Here is an 18968-nt window from a genome sequence, read left to right on the forward strand (position 1 = left end):
ATTTTTTTTTTTTAAATAAAAAAATATATATATGTGAAACAGAAACCAAAAAGGAGGGACAAACATTCAACAAAACCAAGATGGGCACAAATAAAACTATGTACAACAACAAATGAAAGCACTGTGCGCCATCAAAAGAAAAACGTCGAAGTAGGGACAGTGTAGACGATCCGCGACCCGCGACCCGGACGTCGAAATTGACGGGTCCTCCATGGCGGCCATCAGCTGGGGGGTTGAGAGACGCTCTCTCCAGCCCCGCAGTTCACTGGTGGCTGCGTGGAGTGGCCCCTTAAAGGGCCCCTCCCCCGCCCTGACTGCAGGAGGCTGAAGGAACGTGCAGGCTCGTGCCTGCACACGAGGCAACGAGCCTGCCTAGCCCTCAGCCCCTTCTGCATCCATGGCTGCCCAGCAGCCCCCCCAGCGCCCCCAGGGGACCCCCCTGAAGAGGAGCCACAGCAGCCAGGGCAGTCAGAGGGCTTCGCAGTCTGGGAAGCGGCAGCGGGGCCCCTCTTGGATGGAGGCCGAGCTGCGGGACCTGCCGGGGCTCTGGAGCGAGGAGGAGGTGCTCCAGGTAATGGGGAGCAAGAGGCGGAACGCGGATGCGTTCGCTCGGCTGGCCGACGGACTGGCTGCCCGGGGTCACCCTGCCCGCACTCCTGACCACGTTAGGAGTAAGGTCAAGGAGCTGCGGCAGGGTTACGCCCGGGCCCGGGATGTGGCCAGCCGATCTGGGGCCGCCCCCGCCACTTGCCCCTTTTACAGGGAGCTCAGGGCCATTCTGGGCCCCCGGTACCCCTCCTCTCCCCCGGCCACTCTTGACCTCGGCCGATGAGCCCGAGCAGGCCCTGCAGCCGGAGTCCGCCCCGGAGGTAAGCCCCGCACCCCGAGGGCCCCCCCCGGAGGCCATCCCCGGGACATCGCGGCAGGAGGAGGAGGAGGAGGAGGGGGGCTCCTCCTCCACCGATTCCAGCCTGCAGATCCTCCTCCTGCCATCCTGGAGCAGCAGCAGGGCCTCCGACCCCCGGGGATCTCCGGACCGTGGGAGTGGACCCACAGGTAGGTACCCCTCTCTGGTGGACACCCCGGGGCTTGAGGGGCGGGGGGAACAGAGATGTGTCCAGGGCCCCCCACACGCTCACATGGCCATGGCCCCAAGGACACCAGGGCCATGGCCCTCACAGCACTGCAGCCATCAGCCCCTGCCCCCCGCCACCCTGCATGACAGTGCCATGCCCCATCCCCGGGCCAGGGGGGAGCGGAACCTCCAGGGGCCCCCGGGCGGAGGGGGTGGGACACCCCGCAGCAGCAGCATGCGATGGAGTGGGGGGAGTGCCAAAGGGAGACTCAGGCTACAGATGAGCCACCCGAGCCGAGGAGCTCCCAGGGCCAAAGGAGGATCCTGGCGCTACAGCTGGCAGGTGACACCTCTGCCCTGAACAAACAGGAGGGAGGAGCTGAGCTGGCTTGGAATTGGGGGGCGAGGGCGGGGGCCACAGGTAGAGGCTAGGGGAAGGGAGAGCTGGTAGGCAGCCAGCCAGAGGAGAGGGAAAGCTGCATCCCAGAGGGGCCCCCCTTGGGGTCTTCTCCCCACGACGGGTTGGAAGGACTGTCTCTTCCGACAGCTGGTGCCGTCACTCCTGCCAGAAACTGGCCATCTGTGGCCTAAGAAACCTCTCCTGCTCTCAGACCCCGCGGGGTGAAGAGAGAGTCGCTCCCACCAGGGGACGGGCTGCAGGGCAGGGGGACCCCTGAACCCCATCCATCACAGCAGCATCTCCCGGGGACGGGGATGGGGAACCTGCAGCACAGGGCGGGGGGGACAAAGGCCACGGCTCGGGGCCCACACTAACGCCTGTCTCCATTCTTCTTTCCCCCCTCCTCTCCTGTGTCCTGCACCTGCACCATCCGAAGGACCGGAAGAGAGCGCCAGCGAGGCATCGGTTGTCCCGGAGAGCCCTCCGGGACCCTCGCTCCAGGGCAGCCCCTCAGCCGAGGAACCACCGGCCCCGCGGAGGGCCAGACGGCGGACCCCGCGCCTGCTACCGGCGGCGGCCACAGACCCCCTCTTGTATTCTAGACCCTCAGTTTGAGACAATGCCTGAACACATGTAAGCATAGCTCTCCAGCTTCTTTCGCTAGAAAGGACTCATCCACATCTGGAACAGCACTGGGATGAAGATTGATATCAGACCTTGAGAGGCTCCAGAAAATTTAGAGCAAGGCAACACAAGTATTACTACTGAAAGTATGATGGACAGTGGGATTGGGGCTGGAAACTGTTTTGGATTAAACTAACTACAGGTAGGAGATGCAGGGGGAAATGGAGGTAACCAGCTTCAATGGGAAGAGTTAAATATAAGCACCTAAAATTCTTCTGGGTTATTGGAGCAGAAAAGGTTCTCAGTTAGTAAGGGTGTAATCCTTTGATGATGAACTAAACTGATAAAGGTAGGGTTATGTGACACAAGAACTGCATGCCTCACCCTTTGCTAGAAATTATCTGTCTCTTTGGCTGGTCTACACTGCAAAAGTAACTTCAAAGTTGAGCATCTACACACACATCTACAAACTTCGAAGTAGGGCACTACTCCATTCCTGGGAATGGGGTAAGGACTTTGAAGTTGGGCTCAAAGACTCTCTGGTGGCTATTTCAAAGTAGTGCCTAGCTTTGAAGTTAACTTAGAAGTTAGTTCCTACTGTAGACACACCCTCAATGTGTTTCCTTTGTCCATCCAGCCTGTTATCTCCCCACCTCTGCTTGTGCACCATTCAGCACAATGTGCCCAGCTCTGTTTGGAGATGGTTAGGCCCTAATTATACAGGGGCTATGACAGTTCTAAGGAAGTAACAGTAGTGAAGATTTTAGAGAGTCTGCAACAATGTATACTTTGAATTCATTTAAATACTCATCTACTTTTCATCTGAGTTGTGAGTTATGGGTCAAATCGCCTACATAAACTTCAAACACCTTTCTGAATCATTTTACATCTACACTAAACAGTAAAGTGCACCAGCCAAAAGGACCAATTCCAGCAAGCCTAATTTAGGGAAAAGTGTCATTGAAATTGCAGGATTAGATCCAGAATTTCCTCTTCTCCCAGCCCAACTTGCCATCATACCTGTGAGTCTCAGAATTAAACCTCTCTCTTTGCAGATGACATCATTCTCAATGCAGACACAGCGCACCCCAATATCTCCATTGCTGCAGATAAGAAGAGTTTTACACATGGAGCCCAAACTCAGAAAGTTCCCCAAATTCCAGAGAGGTTTGATTCGACTGTCTGTGTGTTGGGGTCTGAAGAATTCTCCAATGGACAACACTACTGGGAGGTGGATGTTGGGAGCAGTATTGGCTGGGACCTGGGAGTAGCCAGAAAATCCATACAAAGAAAAGGAAAACTTGTCTTGTCACCTAAAGAGGGATTCTGGGCTCTCAGTCGGAATGGGAGAGATTATTGGGCAAAAACAGATCCATGGACCCGGCTTGAGTTGCAGGAAAAGCCCAAGAAAATTGGAGTTTACCTTAATTACCAAGAGCGGCTTGTGACGTTTTTCAGTGTAACTGACATGCGTGTGTTGTTCAAATTTAACAACTGTTCATTCTCGGGTCCTGTTCATCCATTCTTTAAAAATTCCCAAAAAGAAACAACAATGAAAATTTGTTCTATAAAGGAAGATTAATCATTTAAGAAGGGTGCAAATGCTACAGAAGAGAAGGATAGAGTCCATGAATCACTACGTAATTATCACTAGGAAGCATCATAGGGTCCTGAGCAACAAAGAACAAAGTTGTCTATCATCTGGGAAAGAAATATTTCAACCAGTCAGTCTTCCACTTGTACATAATTTATTAATTAAACTGAGTGATGGAGAAAAGTGAAGAGACACTAATAAAATACAAATGGAGCTAAAAATGTAATGATTTGAAACAAAATTTTCAATCCAATTATCAGCTTAATCCATTCAAAACTGTAACAAATAACTTTTCTATACACCCTAAAGTGCTGATGTGGTGGCAGCCTAAATGACTTGAACTTTGTCCCATTTTGGAATGAACTTGTACTCTTGCCAAAGACAAAGGGGAACAAACCTGATCAAAAGATGAACCTGATGTCTTAAAAGCAGATTAAATGTTGACAATGAGCTGCCTCCACGATTTCAGTGGATAAACTATATTAGCCAATCCATATAGAATCTTCCTGATAATTCAGAATAATGATTTTTATTATGTATAACAGACATACAATTAAAAAGAAAGACTTAAACATCTAATTTCTAGCGGAAAAGCACTCCTTCTCATACACAGAAAGTTTCTTAACATTAAAACTTAAAAAAAAATCTATATTTTTCAGGGAGATGTTTCAGTGTATTGATTGGTGCTGTTAAAAGTCTAACTTTAAGTTACTGCTTTAACATCAGAATCTGTGTGAAAGCTTAAACTTTAACACTATCAAAGTTTTCTTTTCTTTATAATTTTATTTTAGGTTCACTTTTCATATATAAGTGTTTGTCTTACATTGTTATCTCTATTCTTGTTATATCATATATCTCTGAAATCTTATCAATAAAAATTGATGTAAAGAAGAAGCATAATCTGTCTGCATACTTAACTCAATCTAATTCTTGATCTCTGCCCCCCCCACCCCTCCACTCTCTGATTTGCTCACCTTGATTATCTTTTTCTGATTTGTCCTCCTTGCCTACTGTTTTTGGTTCTCTGTGTCTTAAATATTGAGTCTGTTCTGGTCTGGATATGGTCTGAAGAAGTGGGTCTGTCCCACGAAAGCTCACCTAATAAACTATTTTGCTAGTCTTTAAAGTGCTACTTGACTGCTTTTTGTTTTGATAGTGTATAGACTAGCACAGCTTACTCTCTGTTACTGTTTATTTCACTGTGGCTGTGTCTATACGGGCACAAATCTTCAAATTAGCCATATTTTGAAGATCACTAATGAGGTGCTGAATTGAATATTCAGTACCTCCTTAGCATTAGGACGCTTCCAGCCACAGCGCTTCGAAAGCGCGCATCTCGGCATGGCTACACGGAGGTCTTTTTCGAAAGGATCCTGCACATTTCGAAATCCCCTTATCCAGCTTACTGAATGGAATAAGGTGATTTTGAAAGGTGCAGGTCCCCGTGTAGCCTCACCGAGCCGCGCGCTTTCGAAAGCAGTGCTTTCGAAGCACCGCAGCTGGAAGCGTCCTAATGCTAATGAGGTGCTGAATATTCAATTCGGCACCTCGTTAGTTATCTTCAAAATGGCCATTAGCATGGCTATTTCGAAGATTTGTGCCCATGTAGACACACCCTGTGTGTTTCTTGCAGTCATATCTTGTACTTTAAAGTTCTTTTAAGCACAGTGGATTACAGCTCCTGTGAATCGTGTTGTGGTCTGCAGGACGAAAATCCTACTCTGAAATTTCTGTTTGGTAAAAAGTATCAGAGAGGTAGCCAGGTTGGTCTGTGTCTTCAAAAACAACAAGAAGCCCTGTGGCATCTTATAGACTTACAGATATTTTGAAGCATAAGCTTTCATGGGAAAAGACCCACTTTGTCAGATGCATCAGATGCCACAGGATTTCTTGTTGTATTTGGTGAAAAGTCAGCCTAGCCAGTGCCAGGTCATCCCTTAGGTTGGGTGTGTTTAGAGAGATGTCCAGAGGTACGGGAATATGGCTAGAGAACTGCTGCAGTCCAGCTTTGCCTTAGGGCCATTATCTGCAAGTGCCAACTGAAGCTGAGGAGCTGTTTATGGTGGGGACTAGAGGTCTCACTTACAGTATCAAGAAATGAGGCTGATCAAAGGTGATGTTCAGCCATCTTTGTGACACCTCTGCCCCATCTCAGCAAAACTCCTAAGTGTATGGTCATCTTTAACTGCATGCATAATCCCATGCCTACTCTTGGAATGTTTCTGGAAGTCACAATGTGACTATTACTTTGAAAAATACTCTCCAGTCCTACATCTCCATTAGTTAGCAGCCTAAGGACAACACAGCCCCAAGCCTATTACTAACTTAAATTCAGTGTGTTTCTATCTTTTGAGTTAATAATATAGAAACATAATGAATGAATGGGACCATTAAGGGGTTAATTTCTGGGCTCATTTGTATATTGTAACATCAGGGTACCCAAAGAAATTTGGGGCAACCACATCATATAAAAAGCCAACTAGAGATCACACAATAATATAAAAGTAGGACTGGCAGATACCTTCAGAGGTCATTGAATCCTTCCTCTGAAAGGATATGTAACCACCAGCAGGGAGACTTGAGACTGGGACCTTTAGAGCTTAATGCAGGAGCCTGTACAGTTTGAGCTAAAGCCACTTATCTCTGTGAGTAGTCTAAATGCCACTACAGGGGATAGTGAACTATCCCCAGTAGGTATGTGGGTTACATAGTTCCCCAACTGAAGGAACCTGTCCTGAGCTTCAGAGACCCAGTTGAAATCCTGTCTGAGACCCTACTTGTAACTTGCCACTGGCAGACAAACCTGTTTTGTCTAAAAAGTCAGCTGCCTTTCAACTAAGGCTGTACTGGTTGTTTATTCTTTCTCTCTTTGAGGGATCTAAGTGGCATTACATGGGACAGTGAAGCATACCCAGTACATGTGTGAGTTATAATATACCTAAACCATCTCCAAATACTGTGTGTCTAATCTGCTCTTAAAGGCCTCCAGTGATGGGAAGGAAATTTCACAGCCTGTTCCACTGCTTAACTACCCTTAGAATCACAGAATCACAGGGCTTGAAGGGACCTCAGGCTAGTCCAGCCCCCTGCTTCAAGCTGGAAGCTGATATAACTGGAAAGATCCTCCTCATATCCCAAATAAACCTCCCTCGCTGTAAATTAAGCCAGTTACTTCTTGCAAGTGGACATACTAAAGATTGCCACCACCTCTTTATAACAGTTGTACATATCTGAAGACTGTTATCAGAATACGCCCCCCTCTTATCTTTTGTCAACTAAGCATATCCAACATGTTTAGTTTTTTCAGGCTGCACTCAAAGATCAGATGGCTTAAACATCTAACCATTTTTGTTTCTCTCCACTGGATTCTCCAGACTGTCCAAATCTTTCCTAAAGAGTGGCATGCACTACCGTACACGCTACCCCAGTGCAGGCCTCACAAACCTAGCTCCCTCTAGATGCATGTCTATGCCACCATGCATGAGGGACTTCAGGTCACACATCTAATTAGCACAGCTTTGACTTCATTAATAAGGGGCCTCCTGGGCACTGGAGACAGGATGTGGAAGATGAAGTGCTGGGGGGAATGGAGGTGGTGCTGCTGGGGAAATTAAGTATGGGGCATTTCAGGACTACCGGCCTCAGCTGGACTGCATGCAGCCACCAGGGAGAGCTGGAACTTTCCCTAGCAGCTGCCTCTTTGCTGCTCTAGCTGTGCTGCCATTGCAGGGAGAGAGGAAGGGAAAGTGATTCTGTTTCTTCCAACTCTGGCTGTGCCAGGGTGCGCTAGAAATACCCCTTCCTGCTACTACTGGCCACACCCTGCTGAAAGAGGCTGAAAGAGGCGTTAGTAATTAGCTTCTAGAGCACTCAGGTGCACTTCTTTAGCCTGAGCAGTGCCTGCCAGTCAGGCACCACTTACTGCAGCTGGGATGGAGCTGGACAACCCAGTACAATCCCTGCAGGGGTAGCTCTGAGAGAGTAGCTGGGCTCCCTGAGACTTCCTGCTTTTAGCTAGAAAAGGCACTAACCCAGCTCAGTGACTACCACTTGCATGGCGCTGAGGAAGCAGCTGACTTGAGGGAGGAGCTGGGGAGGAATAAAAGAGCATACACCCAACTCAAAGAGACTGGCAGTTTGGGGTTGATTATAGCCTGTTCACTGTGGCTCAGGTGTGGGGCTTACTTTAGGTCTAAGTGTTTGTACTTTTATTTATATTTGGGGTTAGTGGATAGGAGGGAAAAGAATGAAACGCTCCAAGTCTCTGTTTCTTCTTAGTGGTAGAGTCAGTCCATTCAGTTCTGGTTACCCAGATACTGAGAGACAAGGGGATATGTAGAGCAGTGACAGAAATGATACAGGGGCTGTGTGGGGAGGGAAAGATATGTATAGATATAGATATATCATCATCATCATCATCATCCATAACCGTGGGCTCAGCGCCCGTTGGTGCCTGATGCCTCTCTCACTATTTCCTTCCATCTTTCCCTATTCAGTGCAGGGTGCCTTAGTTTCTGTAGACTAGCTCCACACCAATCTACTATATCATCTATCCATTCTCTGTGGGGTCTGCCTCTCTTATTTGAAACATCCATTATGCCGAATACTAGAGTCTTGATTTTTCGTTCATCATTCGTTCTGCAAATATGTCCAAATAGTTGTAGCTTCCGTTTTACAATCTTCTGCAGCAGGTTCTCTTTCGGCTGTATCTTCCTATATAATTCCTCATTGGTGACCTTCTGCATCCATCCTATTCTCAGAATCTTTCTGTAACAACTCCTTTTGAATACCAATATTCTTCTTTTCTAATCTTTCGTTATCACTCGTGTCTCACATCCGTACAACATGCTGCTGAATCCACACGTTTTGAAGATGTCCAGCTTTGTTCTTAAGCTAATTGCTTTGCTTTTACAGATCTTATCGCCTTCAAACTCACTCGAGCTTTTGCTATTCTAGTCGCTATTTCCTTCTTACAGTCTAGATCATACGTTATGTTGCTCCCCAGATATGTGAACTTTTCTACATTTTCTAGTTCAATACCATTGACACAGATCTTCCTTCCTATTTCCTTATCTCCCAATACCATTGTTTTTGTTGTATCGATTTTCATAATCAGTCCGTACCACTTCCCTTCTTCATTTAACACTGGCACCGTTTTCTCTAGCTTCTCCTCATCTTCCTCAATGATAACTAAATCATCCACAAACCTCAAGTTGTTAATTCTTTTCCCATGCACAGATATCCCTTCTAACCCTTTCTGGATCTTGTCCATTGTTGTCTCCAGATGTGCGATGAAGATACTTGACGATATTGGATCTCCTTGTCTCATACGTCTACTTGTTTTAAATCAGCTTCCCAACTCCCCACATGTTCTCACTGCTGCTTCCGCATTAGCATTGATATCCTTCAACAACTCTATCAGTCTGCTATCCACACTGTATGAGTCCAAAACCGCCCAAGTCACGTTCTGATCTACACTGTCAAATGCCGTTTGAAAATTGATGAAGCAAGTGTATATGTTCTTATTCTTTTGTCAAACTTTCTCCACTATCAATCTTAGTGCCAATATCTGCTGTATGGTATTTCTATCTTTTCTGAACCCTGCTTGCTCATCTGCTATATGTTCTATCTGCAATCTTAATCTCTCAGTCAGTATCATCATCAGCATCTTACCTAGATGGCTCTTTAGGGCAACCATTCTAAGTATCAGTTAATTGGCTGATGCTTAGTGAAAGCATGTAACTGTCTGGGTTACACCACTGAGTGGATGGTCACAGAGTGGTTGCTGTGTTAGTCCATATCTTAATAAAACAAAAAAAGTCATGTAGCACTTTAAAGACTAACAAAATAATTTATTAGTTGATGAGCACTTAAATGGGCAACATTTTTTTTCCCAGATAGTTGGACAAATGAGTTTCCCTTTTACTCCTGACTGTTTAATTTGATGAACAATTTTAATAGAATGGTCCAGCAAAATCAGTATCATACAAATATATTAAATCCTTTGGTGTGCCTAAAATGTTTGAAAATGAATTTTAACACAAATGTAAAATGAAATTTCATAAATGCATCTTGTCATGAAAACCATACAAGATAAATTAGTGTTCCCTTTTTCTTAAAGCAGTGAACTTTCATTACAAACACACCAAACAGATTTGACTGGTTAATATTTTGTTTCAGTGAGTTTAAATGTGTAGTAATCTGAAATAATTACTTTGTGAAGGCTTAAGAGTACATATAAAATGACATTTTCCAGCTTAAAATAGGTCATGCTTGTTTTTTGACCAAGTCTGTCAAAAAAAAATCCTTATCTTCATAGCAGATTTATTGGAACAACTTGTGCTATATTATGTACTTTAAATGATAATTATATGCATGTGAAGGATTAATATGTTCCTAAAAATTTAAGTGACCTTTTTGCACTTACTTGGTTTTTAAGCCCAATACTAACAGAGTGGTAGCCATGTTAGTCTCTACTCCAGCGAAACAAAACAGCAGAAATGTAGCAAAGACTAACAAAATTATTTGGTGATGAAGTGGGTCTGTCTTATGAAACCTCATCACCGAATAAATATTTTTTTTAGTCTGTTAGCCTTTGCTACATTTCTGCTGTTTTGTTTTGTTGGAGTAGAGATTAACATTAATTAACCCAATTAAACCCTCAGACATTTAGTTTTCAAAAGCTATTTTGTTTTTTAAAAACTCAAACCCATGAGTCTTCAATTTTGAGTTTCTCACTGAAAAATTGGAAGGTTCAGTGAAAATTATTTCTCTCTCTAAACATGTTCATTGTGGTGAAAAAATCCTCTTTTTGTATTAATCCTGCTAAATGGCCCCATTCCACCAACCCCCTCCCTCTCTGGCCCTTGGCCACAGTACTGGAGTGAGAAGATAGGAGGGAGAAAGCACTGCCTGACCAGGATGTGAGGGGAAGAAAAGGCCACTGCTGGATTGGGGGAAAGAAAAGGCCCCTGACAGATGGGAGGCAGGGAACAAGAGTTGCACAAGTTGACTGAGTTGTGTTAAAGCAGCTGCCTATTCATTTAGCTCAAAGGCCCCTGATTCTTTTGTTAAGTGAAGAGGTAAATAACCCATCTCTGCACTGTTTCCAATTTAAATGTATCTTTTTTGACTTGTGGATGTACAATAAATTGATATTTTGGCATTACATTCCCTATCTATCTGTCCCTTTTCAGGGAGTGCCTAACACTCTGCTATGTGTTTTGACTTCTGCTTCACAGTGAGCAGATGCTTTAAAATAACTCATGAAACCAAAATCTTTTCATGAAAAACCTTTCATTTAGTGAAACCAATTTTCTTTCTGAATTGTTACCATTTTCTTTCATTTAGATCAAATGTACCTTCACACTTAAAGAGCAAGGCTGTGTAATACCCAAACTGTATAGGCGGGATGGTATTAAAATAACAAATTATCACTTTAAATTCTAAGAGGTTTCCTAGTCCTGCTTGCAACAGGGGGCTGGATGGAAGTGGGCAATCTGGGCCCTCAGCATTCAGTATGGATGAAGAAGGGCTGAAGTGTGCCTCTCTGCATTAGTTAGCAGTTTGCTGGTTCTGTTTCTGTGTTTGGTTATTGTGTGTGAAATTTCTGGATCCCAAGAAATCAAGTAGTATGTCACAGCCCTCTAGCAACAGTATTGTTCCTTTCCAACTCTGTGTATGTATGTTTGAACAAAACAGGGCGAGTCTGGCCCTTTGAACCTTTGCCCTTGTCACTTTTTATTACAGACGTGCATGTATAACCAGTTAAAAAATACTCACACATATTAAATAGTAAAAACTGCTGAGGAGCTTAGTTAATTTAGTTACGTAGTTAGTGAAACTTGTCATCTGATATCCCAGAAGGGAGATTGGTTTCTCTTTCGGAGAAAAAGAGGAGAGAGTGGGTGCGGATCTGTGTTCTCACTCAACTGGATAGTCCAGAAGGCATTCACAGGGACTGTGATTAACTTACAAGTGAAAAAGTAAGTCAATATTAATACTTCTTTTCCCTAAAGAAGGCTTTGTTCCATTGCTACAACTTGTAAGTTTTGTTGTTGAAGTTCCTATATTACAGCTTTATTCTATCAGCAAGGTGGTGGTGTTTACAAAAATAGTTATGATCAAAGAGGCAATTAGATCTAATAAAATTTTAATAATGAATAACTTCAGTGACCCTCAAACTGACCAAATTTCAAAAGTGACTAGGTTTAGAGCACAAAAGAGGAGTTGCAATTCTTGTACCACACAGAGTTACAACCCTATAGAACAAAGGTAGCAGATAGGCAAAGGGTAAAATAATACAGTAGGGTGAAGTGGCAAGATTCACGACATTAATTAACATTAACTGATTCCTTCAATAAATAGAAATCAAAGTCAAGCAAAACAAGGCAGTCAAGGAACATAAAAAATGTCAGATACAATTTCCTGAATATGTAGGTTATTCAGTAATGACTCTTACAGGGTTCTTCTACTTTGTCTGATCCAATATGGCAGTTTCTCCTGCTGAGCGTTTTGCTTTTTTCCTTGTCCTGAAACATAAATAATAGCGTAAACTCTTTTAGCGGAATATCTTCAGTATTCTTTCCCTCACAACCACTGAGGGCTAAATGCAGGGATGAAACGAAGTGAAAAAGTTTTTAAGGAAATATGTTTTTTATGTTTAATGCATATATAATAATGTTTTGTGTATATATATGAAGTGTGTGTGTGTGTGTGTGTGTATATGATGTGTCTATAACTTGAATATGCTTTATGCAAAAAAGGACAAATAACCTATATTTCAAACTCCAGTAATCCCATGAATGTGTGTGTTCTATTTGTGTGTAGAAATGTGACATTTAAGCCTGTTTGTTAATCTCGGTCTCCTAGTGAAAGCCATTAGTAGTACTTAAGAAATGTAATGGCCTAGTGCTCAAAGCAACAATCTGTAAATAATTTTCTTTTTCCTGAAAGCCTAAACTGTGGTAGTCCTACAAGGACAGACTCATGATGTGCTCTATCAAAATATAGTCATAAACCTGTAAATTCTAAGGGCAGAAGGGATCAATGTGATTTCCTGTACAGCACGGACCAGAGAATATCCTCCAAAGAATGTATAATTCTTGGAGCAAATATTTTAGAAAAAACATCCAACCACGATTTAAAAACTGTCATTTTCCACTCTGAATGTAATGATTTTTTTATACTGAAAGACTAATATAGAACAGAAGATGCATTCATAGATCCAATAAACCTTCAAGATTTCAAATAAATTACAACAGCTATACTGATTAAATTTCCAACAATCTCTGAGTTCTTCCTGCAAATTTCACACTTACATGGTGAATGAAGAAAATCTGAACACATTGGATCCTTTAACTCATTTATCTGATGCTGTCAGAACATTACTGTAACTTTTCTTAAAAGAATTAACAAGAATTGTTTGATATAGCAAATATTTTAGATGCTGAATAAGTTGATTTTAACTCGTGGAATTAAACCAGAGTATATGCTGAAATATGTATTTTTTTTTCTCTTCCAGAAGATCAAAGATGGGAAATTGTAAGTATTGCATTCATTCATTTCTGAAGTTTATTGGGCAGAAATGAAGGCTCCATTATCTAGTTCTGTGCCATATAATACTTGCTTCTCTGATTTTCTAGCATTTTTGTATTGCACATTTTTGTTTTTAGTGGGAATTGACACTGCAACAGGCCTCCCATCTTCAATGATCTTTTGCCCTGTATTTCTGATTTTCTTTCTGTCACACAAGCACACCTCTCATTATCAGCTATCTCCATTCTTTCCACTTCATTATTTTTTTTATTTTTTGCAAAGTGACATGGTCCGTTAATGTGGTCACCTATGTGATCCTTTATAACAGTGTTTCTTACACTTTTTAAAACTATGGAACACCAAACAACATTTTTGATGTGGCACACCTATGAAAATTTTCTTTAAAAAATTGCTGTCTGACCAAAAACTGAGTAATCGGGTATCATAACAATGAAGAAGTAACATTGTATCTGGTTTTAATAACAGAAAATATATACCATCAGTGTATGATATCAAAAAAGTGTTATGCTCACAGCATACCTGCAAGTAGTTCACAGAACACCAGTGTTCGTCAGAACATAGTTTAAGAAACACTGCTTTATAACATGGTTAAAAACTTTGCTTCACATTTTCCCCCGACGCCCTGTCTGAGTGCATGTCCTCGACAGCCTTTAGAAGGGCCAACTTCTACAGGGTGGTACTACAGTTGAAGCAGGGCCAAGAGGACTCCTCCACAAAGACTTTCTTTCTAGTCCAAAAGAGAGATTTTTTTCTCCTATGTTTTTCATTAGATCTCTCCTTACACTTGCTGGCACTTGGATCAGCTCCTAGATGGGTTAGTTCACAAAGCTAGTGTTCTTGAATCTCAGAGGGCCACCCTACGCACTGGAGCAAAGCAGAGAGAAAGAGACTTTAGCCCTTTGCAGCTTACTTTATTTTATTGATCATGTGGGATGAGGGTAGAGATAGGATTAATGGTGATTTTGGTCACATTCTTCTAAAGCAAAGCTTATTCATTAGCATGTGCTGATTGCTCAAGAATAATGGTCTCTAACAAAACACTACACGAACTGCTACAAAATGGCATCCCCCCTCCTCTTGTTCTCTGTAGTAGTGACACTCCAATGCCCTCAGTGACATCACCCCTTTGTGTAGGGCGTTTCTCATGCATTACTCTCACAGGAACTGATGGCTCAACAAAGATGGATGCCACCTGCTTTCACCTGCTCTTCCAGGGATCATCTTTGCCTCCTCACAGCAGACATGCTACTGGGCATTATTAAGGCACCTAGGACATACTGTGAAGCATTTGCCACAGCACATTTGATTGGTCCAAAATGCTTTTATATCTCGTGAAACAGCTTATATCTAAGGATTCAGAGGACATGTTTTAGTTAGAGCATAGTAGGTTTTGCCTCCACAAACTTTCTGGACCCATCCCAAACCTGTAGGATATGGTTTATACCAAAGCATGTGTTTGAAACAAAAAGAGCACAGAACTATTCTTTTTTCTTGTTTTAATTGTACAGGCTCATGTATTACATCATTATGTAAAAACAACAAGAAGTCTTGTGGCACCTTATAGACTAACAGATATTTTGGAGCATAAGCTTTCATGGGCAAAGACCCACTTCGTCAGATGCATGAATGGGGGATTTCAGAGGAGGATTTGAAGAGGGAGTCTCAGTCAAAGGGAGGGCTAGAGCTGACGAGGTCTATTCAGTCAGGGTGGATGTGGCCCATTCAAAACTGAGCATCTACACACACCCTACACACACCTATTTCCCTAGAATGGAGTAAGGACTTCAAAGTTGGGCTCTCTTATTTTGAAGTTGCTGTCAAAGTAAGGGAAAATGTGTGTAGACTCTCTGCTGGCTACTTCAATGTAGTGCCTAACTTTGAAGGTAACTTCCAAGTTAGTTCGTAGTGTAGATGCACCCACTGTGTAGCATTTGCCAGACCAGGTTCACTTGATCCAAAATGGTACTTTATTTTGTGAAATAGCTTATAGATGATGAGTTAAAGGACATGTTTTAGTTAAGATGAAGTAGGCTCTGCCTCAACAACCATTTAGGACCCATTCCAAACCTTCAGTATATGGTTATACCAAAAAAATTTTTGATTCAAACCTGTATAAAGCTACTTTTTTCTGTTTTAATTGTGCAGGTTGTCATGCATCAAAGAGTAAGTCTGTTTTGATTGTTTACTATTTCTACTCAGATTAATTGTCATTCACTGTTCATTTGTTTTGCTGTATAGCTTCTGCTTTTGGCCCTGCACAAGATCCTAGAGGAGCTTAAGTCTAATGCATAAGGTGTACTGTAATACAAATATATAAAGGCGGGTTCTTTCATACAGTATATACAGGTGGCTCTCACCCCACGCAAATCTGATTCACTAAAGATGAGTATTTTATTCAATTAAGAAAAGAATATATTACATAATTTCTAAAAGAGACAGAAATGGTCTATGCTAGGGAAATTAACTAAGGTCCTCAGCAGTTTTTAATGGGTAATATTTGTGAATATTTCTTAACTGATTATACACACACATCTGTAATAAGGTGAAGAAGGCAGAGAAAAAAATATGTTTGCATTTGTCTATCATCAGTATATTTCTATTTAATTGATTAAAATGGCAAAATATGCTTGGAGTGTTCTAAAGATCTCAATGCTCAATGTACGAGAGCAAAAAAAATCCATTAATATTGTAATTCATGTCATGGAACGTGTGTGAGCTGCAGTAAGAGGTAATATGTTGCATCTCTAAAACAGTGCTAATGAACAGGATTTCCTTGATTTGTAGTGACTGGTTTCTTTGGTTAGGTTTTATAGTAGGAAGAAGAGTCTGGCTGTAAATCTTTTGTAACAAAGTTGGTGAGAATTTTGAGATTATAATCTTTTAAGGAGAGATTAATATTTGCTAGCTAACCCAACTGAAATTCACAAAGTATGTAAATGAAGAAAATATTTTTTTCTTTGCAGAAGACCTTAAAAAAGAACTGTGCTTTGATTCTTGAAATATAAATATCAATTCAGTCTCCTGCTGGTAAAGAGATGGAAATAGAAATGAAATTCTCACACTTAGGGTGCGTCTACACTAGCCGCTACTTCGAAGTAGCTGGCACAACGTTGAAATAGTATGCATTGTGTCTACACGTGCCGTGAGCTATTTCGATGGTGAAATCAATGTTAGGCAGCTAGACATCGAAATCGCTATTCCTATCCGAAGATGGGAATAGCACCCTACTTCGACGTTCAACATCAAAATAGGGCATGTATAGACAATCTGTGTCCCGCTACGTCAAAATAGCGGGGTCCTCCATGGTGGCCATTAGCTGAGGGGAGACGCTCTGTCCAGCCCCTGCGGAGCTCTATGGTCGCCGTGTGCAGCAGCCCTTAGCCCAGGGCTTCTGGCTGCTGCTGCTGCTGTTACAGCAGCTGGTGGTCCATGCTGCATGCACAGGTGTGCAACCGGTTGTTGGCTCTGTGAATCTCGTGTTGTGCAGGGTGAGTGTGTCTGGAAGGGGCTCGTTAAGGCAGTAGCTTGGGGCTTTGCTGGCCCCTTATTTCAATGGGGAGCGCTTGTGTGTGTAGACAGTCCACATTTTCTTCCAGGGCAACTCCTTTCAATGTTCTCCATCGCTACTTTGACGTTGAACGTTGATGGCACCAGCCCCGGAGGACGATACATGTCGAAGAAGCCTATTTCGATGTACTTACGTCGAAATAGGCTACTTTGGCGTCGTGTGCAGTGTAGACGTAGCCTTAGAGAGGTGGGAACTTCGATGTAGTTGGACTATGTTCTTTATAAAAATGCTCCTGGGTAGAGGTGGTCCCAAATGGTATTTCACATCTATATACACCATCTCCTCTGAGTCACGGTTTCCCTTCTTGGTGATGCTACGATGCATGCATGATGCATATTGTTCATGTAGGGAATCCACAGCATATATGTGAATGGGGACATGAGGTAACTGAATCATGAATCCTAAAAAATGTTGACCAAAATATTTAAATTTTCTAATAAAACCAAATATTTTGTTTGGGATTTTTTTATGATAAATGAACATTTTTGGATGTGATGAAAAGAGATAATGCAAAAAAACTTCATTTTGTTTTAAACCCAAAACTCCATACCAACACTAATGTCAGTCTCCTCGTTTCTAGTTGATGTTTTAGAAATGTGTTCAATTATAGGAAACTGGGATCTGCATCCATCATCAATTTTGCCCCTCTGATAAATTCCAAGCACAGACATTTCATTCTGTAGCCTAACTCTGAAGCTAATAATGTGTAAAAATCTAAATGGGGGCAGTGAGGAGTGGTTGGGGGAATGTGTTGTGAGCAGAGAGGGTGAGGTGGAGCTGCAGGCCAGAGAACCCTTCAGGGGATGCCCCAGGGAGGGTTATTGGTGCCACGGGTGAAGCTGTCCTCGAGGCCTTCCTGATATGCACCCCATCGTAGTGGGCCTGGAAGTTAGGGACCCTGCCCAGCTGCTCGTACAAAGGAGAAGCGTTGGTCATCCAGCCCTGGAGAAAGGCCTGATCTTTAGTGTCTGCTATGTTGGGGGGAATTGCGCTCCCCCATGTTGAGGTATGTAAGCAGGCATCTAAAGCGTGCCTTCAATGCCTGAAGGCACACTCCACCAGCATTGGGCCCCATTGAAGTGGGCATTAAAGACTTCCTGAGTGGGGTCCAGGTGCCTGGTGTGTGACTGCATGAGCCAGGGCAGGAGCGGGTCTGCTGCATCCTTCACAAGGTGGCGTAGCATGTTGATGTCCCCCATGCCAAGCTCCCACTGGGAGACGTAGGTCCCCTCCTCCATCCTGCAGCAGAGGCTGGAGTCACACATGCATTGTGGGCCTGGCCATCTCAGCCAACGTAGAAGTTGGTGAAGCGGCCTTGGTGGTCAAAGAGGGACTGCTTTACTAGGGAGTAGTACCCCTTTCTATGAATATATTGGGCAGCACAATGGGCCAGGGTCCGCATGGCAATGTGTGTCCCATCAACTGCACCAAAGCAGTTTGGGAAGTCCAATGCCACGAAGCAGGTTATGGCCGCATCCACATCTCCAACCTGGATAACCCTCCACAGCTATGTGTCATTGATGGCCTCGGCAACCTGCAAGAGGAGGACACTGAACACGCACATGAGGGACCAAGAGGGGTAGGCCCTGGGTTCCCAAATGAGCCTCCATCTTTCCCAGAGCCCTCTGGCCGTCCCACAACTGTGGGTCTGTGTGAGGGTGGGATGGCATGATCCCCTAGGAACATGACTGCCCTCTCTCGTCCCCACCCCCACTGCCTCCAAGAGTACCCCCGGTAGGCCCTCCTCCTCCCATGACAGGGCCACACCAAATTGATTCCCGACCAAGTGATAACAGTCCAGGGTGGCAAGCTTCCAGAGGGCGATGGTACCCATTTTTCAATGGGGATGGTGGGACACATCCATGTATTCTCCCTGCATAGGCAGGCAAGATTTGAAATCTTTTCTTCAAGACTATCTATAGAAATTATTTTGGGATGTTCTCGGGCCTGTGTCATGCAGTTATGAATAAGTGATCACAATGTTGCATGTTGACTTTAGAATCAGTCTGCATCGACACTACAAGATAATTTTGAATTCATTAGTATTGATTTTGTAATTGTGGAATTTATAAGTTTGAATTTAATCATCCTCACTTCCCATGAGCTCCTCACAAAGTCAACTCATTGGTGCCACACACAAATTGGCTAA

The 18968-nt window shown here is 43.3% G+C and overlaps 2 protein-coding genes across 2 annotated transcripts in view; both read left to right on the top strand.

Moving 5' to 3' along the window:
• LOC142025194 (scavenger receptor cysteine-rich domain-containing protein DMBT1-like) overlaps window positions 1-18968 on the top strand; it is a 903096-nt gene that overhangs the window by 359729 nt on the left and 524399 nt on the right. The window lies entirely within an intron of this gene.
• The window catches only part of LOC142024594 (uncharacterized), a 42734-nt gene that overhangs the window by 2200 nt on the left and 21566 nt on the right, over window positions 1-18968 (top strand). The window contains exons 2-3 of the mRNA XM_075016723.1: window positions 3155-3571; window positions 15397-15414. Coding sequence (XP_074872824.1) covers window positions 3155-3571; window positions 15397-15414 — 435 coding nt within the window. The remainder of the gene's footprint in view (window positions 1-3154; window positions 3572-15396; window positions 15415-18968) is intronic.

Source organism: Carettochelys insculpta, chromosome 22, assembly GCF_033958435.1.
Source record: "Carettochelys insculpta isolate YL-2023 chromosome 22, ASM3395843v1, whole genome shotgun sequence".
Classification (NCBI taxonomy): Eukaryota; Metazoa; Chordata; order Testudines; family Carettochelyidae; genus Carettochelys; species Carettochelys insculpta.